General features: G+C 42.1%; 1 protein-coding gene across 7 annotated transcripts in view; it reads left to right on the top strand.

The window, feature by feature from the left end:
• DYNC1I1 (dynein cytoplasmic 1 intermediate chain 1) overlaps window positions 1-15,010 on the top strand; it is a 201,851-nt gene that overhangs the window by 157,822 nt on the left and 29,019 nt on the right. For all 7 annotated transcript variants that reach the window (XM_049798837.1, XM_049798835.1, XM_049798839.1 and 4 more), the window contains one exon: window positions 2,460-2,604. In XM_049798837.1, the coding sequence (XP_049654794.1) occupies window positions 2,460-2,604 (145 nt within the window). The remainder of the gene's footprint in view (window positions 1-2,459; window positions 2,605-15,010) is intronic.

Below are 15,010 nucleotides of genomic sequence, written 5' to 3'. Positions count from 1 at the left end.
TATTTCCTTTACCTTTTTCAGACATCTGCCTGAAGAAGAGATGACAGGGACCTCAGAAATGCCTCTTTCTCACCCATGAGGTGAGACGGAGGTCTAGGCAGCTAGCTGAGATGTAGGTATCTATGTCTGGGCAGGTTGATTCAGGCCCTAGGAGACAGTTTTGTTGCAGGGTAATGAGACCTAAACCACTCCTAAGAGATGGTAATCTGCTTTATTTTTTACCATCCTTAGGTCCATCTTCAGTCTCCACAGGGATATATCAGAGAAGAGCCACCATGGGCGCACATGCATGTGAGAAACAGAGCACACATGTCCCAGTGCACAGCCATCCAGCACTGGGTATTCCCGCACAGCACTGCAGGCTGTGTCTGTGCAGCCAGGCTAGAGACTGAGCCCTGCTGGCCCCTGCTCTCAGAGGGCAGTTTGGACATGCCCACCCTCTCCAGGAGGGCAAGAGGGTTTTGTTGTACAGCCAGGAGCCATGCCACGCCGTTTGCCCCCAGGCTGCCACCTGGTTTATTTGCTAACACAGACTTAGCCGCGGTGTGCCACACGGGTAGACGAGCTCTGGCTGACCGGCTCCCAGGACGGGTACTCTGTGCTCTCTCACACATGGTGGTCATATTCCTTCCTTGCATAACCCAGGCTGTAGTTTAATACTGCAAGTTCCTTATTTTGCACCCTGTAAATCTGCAGGATTCTAGTGTGATCCGATAGCTTCTAGTAGTAGTTTCATCCTCTGGGATGCTTGAAAGGCTTTTGTAGAGAACAAACTTTTTTCACTGATAGATTTAAAGCTCACCCCCACACTTCAGTAGTTTGCAATATTCTCTGAATTCGTATTTTATCATATTCTGTGTTTCTGTTGACCAAATAGACATGGATGCACTAGTTTAAGATTGTAAGGCTTCTATTAGACATTCCTAATGTTGTATAAATACTGTTTTACATATATTTTGTTCAGTATAATTTTTATTTTAAAGTACCTTTATTTTAGCCTGACTGCTGACAGTATTGCAAAATTGTGTATATTTAGGCATTGTACTGATAGGCTCTGTGGCGGCTGATGGTTTGAATTAGTCTTAGGCTGCTAGGATAAATGAAGCGTGCCCAAGGGCATTTCTCACTTCTGATCTTTCAGACATGCCTGGTTTGTTCTTCACAAGAGAAGGAAGGTGCCATATCCTCTTGTTAGCCCACCCTTTTAGCAAACCTTCTGCTGACCATTGACAAATGCACTCCTTTTCTGCTCCTGCCTGTCTTTCCTAGAGCTTTTTGCTATCATTCCCATTTTATTTCCAGAGGCTCCTGCGTCCTTCAGCCCAGCACAGCGGAGAGCCATGTTATTCTTGAAGCAGCTGTGTCAAAGCACAGCAGATACACAAGGTGTTCTCAGTGCTCCAGAACTCCCCTTATGCAACCAACTACATGGTAGACAGATAGGCATAAAATAAGAGGTGTGCTTTGTACCCAGCACTGTAGAGGCACTGCAGAACTCAGTCCCTGCTCCAGCACATGCTGCAAGGTCTGGCAGGAGAGCCTAAGTGAGGCCACATTGCCATGGTCAACAGGAGAGGTGAGGGGACACCATGCTAGCAATATGAGGAACCAATTTCCTCCATTGCAGCTCCTGATCTCTTTGGGTACGCTGTATTCACACTGGCACGGGGCTGGCAGCCTTGTCAGAGCTGTGGCTATTTTTAATGTATTTTCTTCCAGTGGTAATTTTTCTATAATGTAACTAAAAGGGTAATTTCATAATTCCCCTGCTCTGACACACATGATTCCCTGCACAGCACTGACAACTGATCTGGTGTCATTTGCTTCCAGGAAAAAGAAAACTGTGCACATTCTCTCTTACACAGCATTGTATTTTTCCTTCCTAATAGCTATTCTAGCCTCAGGCCGATGAAACGCACATCTCCCCTTGTTCAAAGTAATGACTGTATGATACCTGATGACAGGAACAGTTCCTTCACTTTTTGTGAAAAAGGATTTGCTTCCTAGTGACCTAACTGATGCTGTGGAAAGTTATTTTAGATATTTAAGAGGAAAAGAATTGCTCATGATAAGTCATTAATGTATTTGCATTTTTATTTTAATGTTATTCCTTGTGATAATGGCTTACTCAGAGGCATAAGCTATAGTATAATTATAATTCAGAATTATTTTATAATTATACATAAATGTTATCTCAAGCTACAGTAGTAGACGGTCTATGTGAAAGTAAGTAAGGCAAGTCTTCAGAAGTAAGAGAAAGTCTCCCTGTGCTGGATCCTAAGCATTAATTGTGCCCACAGGAGTAAACCTCTGCAGGCAAAGGCCTTACTGAAAGGAGAGAGATTTACAGATTAAATGGAACTTTAAAAGGAAACAGGAACCTAAGAGGACAGAAAAATTATGTTAAATCATCAGATGTTAAATCATTCTCTGAATGCAAATGTCTGTTCTTCCTGCAGTAAAGCTGGCATTGGTGAAATTTTTGAAGGCCACCAAGGACCCGTCACAGGAATCAATTGTCACATGGCAGTGGGTCCAATTGACTTTTCCCATCTCTTTGTCACATCATCATTTGACTGGACAGTCAAGTTGTGGACCACAAAGGTGAGAAATCCGAGCTGGGGTGGGATGGGTAATGCTACTTCTGAAAATGCTGTTGTCAGAAATATTTCAATATTTTCTATATCAAGTCCTAAGAATCAATTAATTGAAAGGCTGTGCTTAGAATAGGCATAGTGATAAAATTGTAAGTAAAATATATACCTAGTGTAACTGTGTCAACCATATTTGCTCTGGAGCGTACCATGCCCTTTAAAGGTAGCTTCAGCTGGCCCGCACTTCAGTATTAACCCTAGTGCTGAGCAATTTCACTAGGCAAGGAGATTAGGATATCTTGTACTGCAGGTCGTCAAACAATCCATCCAGCACTGCCTGTGCAGGCTAACTTGCAAGGCTAGGAGCATGCACCATGGTGATGCAGCAGCAGGAACACTTTCTTCTGATGAAACAACAGGGGAAGCACACGTACAACTTAATGCAATCAATGTCACTTGTGAAATTCATTGCTGTATGAGGTTGTGATAGCCAAAAAGCATAAATTGTCCCAATGACATTAGACACTGATGGCTGGCTGGAAGCAGGGAGGAAATACATGCTGGAACTTAACATTCATGACCACCATGGATCTGTTGCTGACTACTCTATGGACTTGTCCCCATGACCTCTTACAGGGAGAGCACTATGAACAGCAGATATTAATAGACAGTCCTGTGAAGCTTTGAAACCCCAACACCCCATAGAACTGTATGGATATAGAGTAATGACAGCATGAGTGAAAATTGTGGGACAGACGAAACAGACCAACCTGTTTCATTGCACAGGCTGAGTAAAACAGGAGAATGAGGGGTAAAATCCTAATTGTAAAAGTCATCTAAACAGTTATTTTTGCCATACACCAGAGTAGAGAACTGCTTTCCAAATGACGGGCTTTTGTCTTAACTGTGTTTTTATGCCTGCATTTGATTCACATCTTGAGCTGCACCCGGCAGAGTTCCAGTACTGGAAGCTGACTCCAGTCAGGAAGTATCTCAGCGTGTGTTCCTCCAAGACATCAGGGCTTGGAGGTGCTAGGACAGAGTCACAGCAAATGTAAATACAAAAGTGTTCAGAAGGGCTTATGTGACAGCCTTGTGCTGGAAACAGAAGCACGGTTACCTAGATAATCACTTGAATCAGCTTCCACAGTAGCTTCACAATGCATTTGTTAATGGCCTGCTCCAGTGTGCATGCTAATTAACAGGTATCTTTTCCTGATCAACAGTGACCACAGCTAACAGTTTTGTCTTGAGTTATATTTTAGGAAACTCATTATAATAAGGGTGCATGATTTACCTAATTCACATGTAACCATACACATCCATGGATCCAGCCTTAACCAATGCAGAAGTGGTCCAGGGGAGTGGTCATGAGCAGGCTTGAATGGGTCTGGGATGGGTCCTAGGTGGTAAACATTAGAAAGGGCTGCAGGATAACCAAGTGATGGAGAGCTTAGGTGTTAGCTGGTTGGGGCTGGCTAGGCTGTTTGGTGTCTGAGGTAAGGGAGTCCTGGACAGTGCTAACTGGTGGCAAGGGAATATTGAAGGGTTGAAGTTGAAGCTGAGTAAGGGGAAAAGAATTTGTGAGGACTGGGGGGAAAGATGAAAGTCAGGTACTGAATTCCAAACATACATGTCCAGAAAAGTCTGGGATGAGTATCTGACCCTCAGCTTGAGGTTGAATATGGCAATAAGGGTCTTATCCATCTGCAGCTTAAATGAAATTATATTAAGGGATAATAAGGCCTGGGTTTTTTTTATTTTAAACTCCTAAGATTTTAGAAGTTAGCAGTAACACTAACACAGTATATTTTGGCCACAAAGACACTGCATTTAGCAGTACACGGTTATCTTTGTGGAAGAATTCAGTGCCAAAATGGTTAGGTCAGGTTCTGTTCAATACACAATCAGTTTTCAAAGAATCAAACCATTTAAATTTCTAATATCTATCAAGCTGTGGCTCATGTGGCAGGAGGGGCTTCCTGAGAAAGCTGTCTGACCTAGCTGATGTGAGCTGTGATGTGCATGTGACACAGCACAGCACCACCCAGAGCTGGAAGCTGTGTCGCTGTATTGGATCGCTTGCTTTCTTCTGGAGCAGGTTTGAGCAGCAGCAGCCCCAGGCTGCCAGCCACTGCCCTGTGAAGACATCCTCTGAGACACTAGACAAGTTCTTGAACTGTGATGAATGTTTTCTTTTTCTTCCAATTTGACTCTGGCAGAAGTTTCCTTCCATACTGCCTGGATAATTCTCTTGGCTGGAGCTATTAGATATTTAGGGCTCTCTTTGTTCAGTTCCCATAGTCAGGGCCTGCTCAATCAGTGGGCTTTGAATAAACCCATCAGCACATTTGATTCTCTGAAAAAAATAGTGCATTGATAGGAAGCATTGAGTGATACTGCTGGTTTATGACAGTTTACTCAGAATTGGTTTATTCCTTTAGTTTCTTATTTGTAAATTTAATCTATCAGCATCCAATGCCATATTGCTTTCCTGCTTCTGCCAGTGTTGTCTACTTAATCCTGTGCACATTATACTCTTTGGTCATGAAATTCAATTCCTTTCTGTTTCACAGATTCAGAGTCAATGTCCAATTGTAAAGTGAACCGTGAAAGCTCTGTGTTTATATTGTCTATTGATGTTGTGTAGCACCCTGGGGTGCTTACGAGAAAGGCACTTTCATAGTAGGCATTTGACTGATGGATTGAAAGCACCATCTCCCTTAAAAACTCTGGCTTGACATTTTATAATCCGTTTTTGTGGTTAACACATTTTCTCTCCAAAGGCAGTTCAACCAGGTGACTGAGAATAAGGTTTTCACTAACGGAAGAATGAAGGTTTTGTAGATGACACTAATACAAGGTTCATATTATCACCCATCACATTAGCCAATAATTAGATCCCTGGGTGAATAGTAAGCAAGCAGAAGTAACAGGAAAAGAAAAGGAATTTGCAAAGGTAGAGAGTCACTTGATAGCCACGGCATTACCTGGTTCCTGATGAAGTCAATAGGGCTTTCAACTTGAATTCATGCTACACTATGTGAGCAAGTCTTGGATGCAGAGCTGTCAAAGGGAAGTCCTGATGTGAAGTGTCTGCGCAGCATTGCCCTTAATTAGGTATTGTCTGTATGATGCTTTGAAGAGGCAAAGTGCTAAGTGGAAATGCTAAGTGTTGTTAATTAATTAAGCACTAATCCTCATGAACAAATAGCATGAGGTTAAATAATGAAATGTAAGTATTGTTGTTATTATAGCAATTGCTGTTTGGAGTGCGAATTTTTAGGTATTGTGTCAAGGGACAGGAGCTAGCTTGGAATTGTTAAAGTGTAGCAAAACAAGCTAGTTTCAGCTAAAGCCTAGAAGATGGCTTGTTTCTGCTGACGTAGTTAATAAAGGTCTGGATAGAGAGCTGGATTCTGTTAGCTCTTTCATCCTAAGCTTGTCTCCTTTATCTCTTATCCTTATTGAGGCGAGGTGCTAATGACTGTTTTTCTCCTCTTGCATTTATGCCTAGGTCATGCTCAGATGGGCAGCTGACTAGAAAAGAGATTGGAATAGCTGTAACAGCATTGCTTGTATCCCCATCTATGCTTATCTCCCTCTTTGCCTAATGTTAAGTAACGGTGGTGAGTGCCATAATCAGAAGGAGAGACAGAGGTGAGCAGCCTGGTAGTAGGACCACCACATAACCATTAGCAAGGACTAATTGAGCCAGAGGACGTGTGTGCCTTCAGTGCCAGACTACCTACTTTTTTGATCATGCTCAGTTTTGCCTTACTAGCATGTGCATCAATGGTAGCTCCTTCCTAGTCCCTCTCCTTTGTCTTCTCTTTCGTATGCTCTTCACATGCTGCTCTTCTCTTTTGGTGTCCTGTGTTGTTCCAGTCTGCAGTCTGTTGTGATTTTTGAGAAACCACATTTTAAACAGCAAAAATTCACATTTCTATGCTATGTGCCTTCACGTACGTTTCTGTACCTTCAATATCTTATGCCCATCTCTTTGCTGATTATCTTGGTATAACCCAGTCCTACAGAATCCTGCAGTAAATTATTTTACCTTCCACTTTCATACCTTCCTATCAGCATATAACTTCAAATGCCACTGGTTTTAATTTGATCTAGAGGTTGAACACCATCTCCTCAGAGGTTAAGCTGAAGCCTATCACTAGAACAATGCAAAGAAGCCGGTGGTGGTGGTGGTGCTAAAGACAGGTACCTCTATCCCCCCAGTCCCCTTCCCCAAAAGCCTGACTGATAGGATCTGATAGGATCAACTTGATAGAACAAACTTACTGTGGTGGAAAATGGTGTAGCAGAATTAATCAGAACAGTATGTGACTGTGTGGATCAGTCACCAAGAAAACAATGCACTCACAAATGGGCAATTTTTGAAGTTTACTAAAATAACAGGGTCGGGTCATCACTTTTTTTAAGATTAAGAACTTACTATTTTTTACATTACAAATACCATGTATCAAGGTATCTGGCTACTGGCTCAGATTTTTCTGCGGTATAATTTCAATCACATTAAGTGGGTGAGTGAGAGCCTCTTGTGTTACAGATAGCATTGCCTGAAGTTAAAGATCCAAATAGAAATGTAGTCAAACGTAGTCATGATAAAAGGACAGTAAACTTAGTGAACTATTACAACAACTTGGTGAATTCTCCCTCATGAATATTGTTTTAACTGTAATTGGAAGTGCTGGAGTGAATGACTTGATTTAGTGAAGTCCCGTGGCAGGTGATTAGAGTGGATCACAGATTAGAGACACTGATGTTAGTGGTTAATGGTATAAAGCATTCCCCTGCCTTATGGAAGATGTTCCTATTCCAGTGAATATGCACTTATTTATGAAGAGTGTAGGAGCTCCACGAGAGTATCCTGTAAGCCAGTGGTTTGGGCACCAGGCCACACTGCAAAGGTGTCTTCCCTAAGGGGAGGAAGTGCTGTGATCATCTTGCCATTTTGCTCTGAGCTGTATCTTGTGCCTATGAACAACTCTGGTTTCACTGAAAGTAGGATCTTCTCAGACTAAAGCTTTGATTTTAATGTGCTGACGCTTCCTGATGAAAACCAGTTTCGTCCACTTAGGGCCAGCCTTACTTCTCCAGTTTGAAACAGGATCAGACAGGTCTCCAACAGCGAAATGGACGGGCAAAATGCAGAGGTTACTCATGTACCTTATCTCGCATACACTTAAGTGTAGATGAGAGCTGGACTTAGTGAAATTTAGAAAGTATCACTACTGTCAGTCTTGAACCTGTTCATTCTTGATGTTATTTTCTAAGCTTTCTTAAATCCCTTGGGCCATATTCAGTCTTCTCACATTAGCACATGAGGCATTTTAGATGACTCTTACTGCATATTAAGTTGGATTCTCCTGGATCCTCTTATTATTTAGGGCTTCCATACTTTGGTTTCTTATGCAGCCACTGGAAAGAAGTAATTGCAATGCATACCTTAGGTATCTTTTGGAGGTACCACCATTACTTCTTCCCACCAACAACTATACAGGAGCCCAAGTCTGGCAGATAATCAGTTGTTGGAGCTTTTGATGGCTTTCTTGCATCCGGACAGCCTCAGGTCATATCTAAACTAGCAGATGCGGCAGCACTTCTGAGCTCCTGGGTCTGTCTTCTTATTCTGGCTTCTCCCAAATAACTACCAGGAAGCAATCAGCCTCTTTACCCATGCCACACACAGACAGCTATACCTTGATTCTGCAGCCAGAAAAGCTAAGATACAAGCAGAAGAAAGCCAGGGCGTGCTCTGACCAGATGCTAAATCAAACTATAGGGGTGTCAGGACCTCTGGCTTTGGGCATCTACCACCCCACTGAATCTGGATGCAATCTGCATCTGTCTCTAGTGCCATGGTGGGTGATCTCAAAAGGGCCCAGAGAGTTTAGGGAGGCTAATAAGAAATAACATCAAGAAGAAAAAGAGGAAAAGAAACAATATACTGTGAGGGAGACCAAAACTAGCCTATTTTGGGAGTAAGTGAACTGAATACAGACAGTTCTCCCTATTTTCTCCTCTCTGTGGAATCCTTTACTACTCCTCTCTCCCATTGATTCTGGTGGGGCTCAAATGTCTATCTCAGGGGATGATTTCACTCCTCTTATTTTGAATACCTGGCTAGAATGATCCCCCTTACTGCTGCATCACAACGTGGAGCTCCTTCTTGACTCCGCTCATAGGGCAATCACCTTCCTTTGACAACACTTCATTTCCAGCACAGGCTTTTCTCTTTGATAAAAGCAATTAAAATGATTAATCTGATTAATCACTGTCCAAATGCTAATTTTATCTGATTATAGGGAAAGACAAAGGGTGATAAAATAGCATGCTGGATTTCATGGAAATGGTCTCTCTGTGGTGCGAGTTCAGAATTTTGAGTTTTGTCCAAAAACAAGGCAATGAATGAATTTGCTTCAGAGCTCACTTTCTGTCAAAAGGCCAAGCTGACTTGGGGAAGAGGGTGGAGTTGCCTGTTCAGACAGGATTTTTTTAGGTTTTGCCCTTTACCTCTGGAGCCAGAGGTCTGGCTCGCATCCAGCTGTACAAAAAAGAAGATTATGGTATTTTCTAGGTAATTTTAAAGAGCAAAACCAAAGTGAAGTCAGGTGGCTTGAAATCAGCCCCAAGTTCTTCACATGAAATGTTTCTCATGATTTTGGTTTTCGGTGTAGCCATATTTGAAAAGTGATAGGAAAATATTCTTCAGCTGGCCAACATACTTCATCTACTCAGGCAAACCGTGCTTCTCCTTTGTGAAACATTTTGTGAAGAATGGCACACACACACATAAAAATAAAACAGTCATCTAAAATACTGAGGCTGTTCTGAAAAACTCAGTGGGCTAAACTCTATTTCAGAAAACCCTAACATAAATCCAGCTGTAGCAATGAAAGCTTTATTTGCACATGGAAAGCAGAATTGGATTTCAGGAGCTCATATAGTCTGTACAAAACAAAGTCATCATTCCTTTTTCCCCTGAAATCAAAATGCAAACCTCCCACTGACTGTTCTGTTGCAGAATTATGCTGGAGGATCAGGCTCACTATGTAATAGTGAAACATTTCAGGAAAATTATCAATATATAAAACCCAGGACTTCTTCCCTAATGGAAATTTTCTCCCACCTGCTTCATGCAGCCGTCATTTCTCTGCTATGTGAGAGACTTTTGTTATCAGTAAAAAAAAGGAACTGTATTCAAAATCCTACAAGATGGACTTCTCTTCAATAATAATTAGCCTCAAAATCATTGCTTGCTGACCCATGAAAGCTCTGCGGGCATCCTGGTGGCAGCAGCTACAAATACTCATCTTGACTGTTCAGCAGACAGTGCTGTAGCATCAGGCTGTGTCAGCCGTCCTGCAGTGTTGCCCATGCTCCTGCCTGCGCTTCCTGGCAGCTGAACCTTGCAGCAGAGTCACTTGCAAGCCTGGTAATTCACCAAGTCCACATGCAATGCCAGGCCGGGTACCCTGTGATGAAGCAGCATTTTCCATTAAAAAGAGAAATTGAATTTTCAGGGGCCTCATACTGAATGTTCCTGTCAGAATCACAGGGGTGGGAAACAACCCCCTGAAACCGCAGCCACATTATCCCACTCCCCTCCTCGCCTCGCAATTTGAGCTGAACTACCTCTTTTTAACAACTTGAGGCCCAAAGCAGGGAGACCAGTCCCATTGACTCCAACAGGAGTAGGCTCAGGACCTAAGTGCATGCCACTGCCTCTCCTGCATGACAGAAGAACGCTAGCACAGCGATCCAGCTTCTGCCAAAGCATCCCACTCACTCTCCAGCTCTGCTTCCTGATCCCACCTATGTGGGATATAAACAGGGAGCGACGACTGGAGGTAGAAGACCGCATCCACCCTTCTTCAGTGTTTCACTCTGTGTTCAGTGTTTCCTCTGACCAGGATTTGGCGATTCTTCCATCAGCCGAGGAAAACCATACCTCACTAGTATTTCTCAGCAAGTCACCCAAGTGGTTCTCTGAAAAGATCCAGGAATATAGTAATATAAAGTCAGGAGTATGAGCTACAGAAACTGTGAATCAGTTTGCCAAGTAGGGACAATAAGACCTTCTATAGTGTTTTGAGCTTCTTAAAAGAAGAAATTGAGCCATCTTGAGAAGTAGGTAGAAATTCCAAAGGAAAATGATAGTATTTCTGAAGAGTTCTCGTGACTGAAATGCATAGTTAGTAACATAGGAAGAAGTGCTGGGTTGCTTAAAGCATGTTTTAAATAAAAGGTGGAAAACTTGATTAACATTTAGCGATGAAGCCAGCAGTCTGAGGAAATACAGAACGAATGGCAAATACCTGTACAGACCTCTCCACTGTTGCCAGCCACACTGCATCCAGCTTGATGTGGGCGAGTGGAGCAGAAGGTATTAAACCTCAAGCAGTGGACACCTGTAGGCACAACTTTCGCAAGTGTGGAGTAAGAGGGTCTCCAGACTGGAAATGAAACTGGATGAGCTAAAATGCAGAAACAACCATACACCAGCCTGGCCAATAGGAACTGGGGAGAAAAGTGAGGTGGGGAACGCTGACCTCCCTGGTGCCTCACTATAACCCAGTGAGCATATTAGCTTCTTCATATAAAATATTTCTTAAGCCTGTTTTGTAGAGTTTCAAGGCCTTACATAGCTTCTGATGTTTGTAAAGTTCATCTGTGGCAAGATTTATTCATCTAAATTTACATTAGACATCAAGTAATACACATTTATATTAAACTCACTGAAAATAGTTCCTCAGCTAATAATGCAGTGGTGAAGAGGAATGCCATGCTTTCTGCCTTTTGCCTTCAGAAGATAAAAAGGTCTTTTTCCATTGAGTAAGTGGAAAGGCAGAGTAAAAGAGAACAACTGACGTGTAGCAGCACAGCCTGACTGTGTCGCACCTCTGCAGAGGACTTAGAACAGTTAAGGAGGGTTAACCAAATCAGCAGTTTATCTGTCTGTATAGCTTCCAGGCTACCTCCACAGACCCCGAAAGCTCTGCTCTTTGACTTTCTGATGCTCCTAAAAGTCAGGTGATATCTGACTTCCCAAGTTCTTTTTGGTTTTTTTTCCTCCATACCACAGTATTAGACATTAAGATTGGTTCTCATTAAAACCGCCTGTGCCAACCATCAAACCTTTTTTCCTTTGCTTCCTTCTTGTATGCTCACCCATGACGCTTTGACTTGGAAGGAAACCACAAAAATGTAATCATCATGTTATCTCCAGACTTGGTCTGCTCTCATAACCCCTTTCCTTTCAGTCTCACCCTTTCCCCCTCCTCCATCTATAATAATTCCCACATGTTTATGCAAAAATATTGGACTTTCTTTTATTATTGGCAATTAAGAGAGGCAACAGTTTCAGCATCTCTGCAAGAACAATCATTTCTGAAAGTGAATAGTTTTCTGCCTTGACTGTCTGCAACTTTTAGGATGCCAAAAACCAATCAACATAGTAATACTACAGTATTTAAGTAAAACAGGGCTGTGAAGACTGTATGGGTCATTTCCACACTCATTTCTTCCCCCCTGTTGCTACTGCATCTAAAAATTAAGCCTGTTCCCTTGCCCAAAAATGCAATTTAGACTTGATTCAGTGACCTAATAATCATCTGACAGTGAGATGGCACAACATGTACCCAGGTCATAGCCCAGTGAAATGTCCATTTTGCCCCGGAGGCTCATCTGTGATTCAGCACTGAATCTGACTGCCAGAAGGAATTTAAAGACTGGTAAAGGAGCTATTACTCATGTAACTCAATTTAGGGCACCTCAGTTAGCCAGTGACATTGAGTGGCTAATGCTGAAGTGCATAAACATCCCCCTTTTGCTTTTCCATTGCCATCCTTCAAGGTCTGGCTAGTCCTGGGAAAAGTGATGCAGACTGCAAGTTGTGAGTTGTATAGTATCGGGGTCTGTGGGATAATGATACCCTTTGGGGAGAATGCAGACAGGCTTCGCTGAGCCATCAGGGATGTACTTGTAACTAGCACCTCTGATTTATGGCATCTTGTAACAGTTCCTGCGATCGCTGTACTTTTTAAAAGCTAGCATAACCTGAGCTAAGTCAAGTCCCATAAGTATAGTATTAAAGTAGGAACTATTGGATTATCCTAAATTTTCATAACTATTAGAAAACAGATTTGGGAGAAACATGGTAGTCCAGAACTGGCAAAATTCCCATGGAGATCAATCAGTCTGAATAAAAAACAGGGCCTCTTTAACTCTCATACAAATGGAGAACGTGAAGGCTTACAAGAGTAGTAGAGCCTTATACACAGCGGAGGACTTATACCCCACCACAAGAGGTATGCACAAGTAACCCCAAACAGCTAACAGCTGGTGTCCCAGGAAGCAGATGGTTAAAGGAGGAAAGGTCAAGACTGAAGTAAAGCTAACTGGAGGAGTATTTGCCTCAAAATTCCCAGCAGCTTTTAGTTTCTGCTTACACTATCCGCATCTTTTGGGTTGGCCTGGCTAACTGGCAGGGTCAGAAAGGAAAAAAATGAGCCTGGATTCAGCAAAGTAGTAAGAAGTCTCTCTCAGGGTGGAGAAGACTGGGTCTAGCAGCTAGGGTCTATAAAACAGTTGAAAGAGCTCAGACCCTAACCTGAGTGGAAGTCTCACAGGCTGTGCCCTGTCTCAGTTTCTTTTGCATCCCTCTGGTTAGTGTGACACCGTAACACTTGCTTTAAATAAAGACAGCAGTTTCTTTTCCCTGTGTGTTATCTATGCCAGAAGAGATGGCCTTCCTTTGACACCTTTTTGTAGGTTTTTTGGGTTTTTTTAACGAATAAAGGCTATTTATACAATATTTGGTCCCATAGGGGCCGGATGCACAGAATCATGGAATCATAGAATGGTTTGAGTTGGAAGGGACCTTAAAGAGCATCTAGTTCCAAACCCCTATTCCCTGGTTTGTTCAAGGGCCAGACACAAGAGCAGCCACTCTGCCCAGGACCGCTCCGACTCCGCTCTTTCCAAGTGCCCGAGAGCTGGAGCTTGAGCCCTGAGCCTAAACAAACACATCAGCTTGTTTGGAAAGTTTCTATGCCAAGGACTAATGAATCTGTCGTATTTGCTGCACACCTAGAAAATCCAAATTAGCTTGAATCAACTTATAATACCGCACAGCACTCATGGCTGTTGATAATACAGTGTGAGCCAGAAGTACAGGCTTGGCTTGTTGTCTTTAGAATGGAAGACAATGAAGTAGAAAGAAGGGGAGACAACAGAGTATGTGGTGTCACCGTACATCTGCACTGCTGAAGGTACAGTCTAGGGAAGTACCTTTAGGTGGAGCTGACACCCACAGAAATTGTGCCAATGTGTAAAATGCTCCCTTCATGAAACAGGCAAAGCCAATAGCTTTTTCCATGGCTTTTCAGAAGTCAGATGCTAGTTAAAACCTGTGGATATGTATACATTCTTTTATATGGATAATTAGCTACTTTATGTGTGGCACCTCCTGGATTAAAGAAAATTCTTCTATGCAAATAATAAGAAGAATACACTGCTCAAATTTATATGTGGAAAAAAAGACCTCTTTTATGTAACTACGTAGTATTTATTTACGTATCTTATTTCATAGAGAAGCGCTAATTCCTAGACAGCTCCCATGTATTTAAAATGTTCACTCTATGTCGTTCTTTTAAACAATGCCCGTATGCAAACACTGAGGATGAACAATAGGTTTTGACGACATGCTTAAATAAATGAGACAAAACCACATGTCTTGGAGTTGGCTTTTTCACTTTTTCCACTAAATGCTCAAATCCTGTCCTACTGAAATCAATGGCAAAACTCCATTAATTCAGTAGGGCCACATTTTCACCTTAAACTCTCTTTTTCAGTAATAAGTAGATTTGGCACAAGTTTGTCTGAAGATACTGCTTTAAACTATTTCTTCTGTTACTATTGAATAACAGAGTGGGTTGATATTTAAGAATGAAAGCTCATCAAGTTTAGATTTCAGTTGTTTTATAATAATAGCCACATGTTAGTTATAGATTGTGTAAGCCTGAAGTTTTGGAAATTTAAAACTGCTTTAAAGTGACCTTTACATGGTTCCACATTTCAACATTTTCTAAAAGTGGTTGGTGTCAGTCCTTACTCATAAATCCTTACATTAAAAGAATCTGCAGGCCTGGGCCCTTAGTTAAAAGGCTTACAGTAAGGAATTCCTGCAAACATTTATATATACACTTAACCTTACAAATCGAGTCTTCACAATGAAATCAACATAACTGCTCTCAGTGGGCAAAATCAGACCAGGATGAAATGTCAGCTTTTAAGAAAGGCCACTAGCTCTTACCATTGAAGACAGGATGCTAGGCAACAGGGACCTCCAGCCTAACCTGATGCAGTTGTTACCTTCTTCTCTAGTTAAAAAGTGC

The sequence above is a fragment of the Accipiter gentilis genome, chromosome 4, assembly GCF_929443795.1.
Source record: "Accipiter gentilis chromosome 4, bAccGen1.1, whole genome shotgun sequence".
Classification (NCBI taxonomy): Eukaryota; Metazoa; Chordata; class Aves; order Accipitriformes; family Accipitridae; genus Astur; species Astur gentilis.
This window is presented reverse-complemented; position numbering and strand designations above follow the sequence as displayed.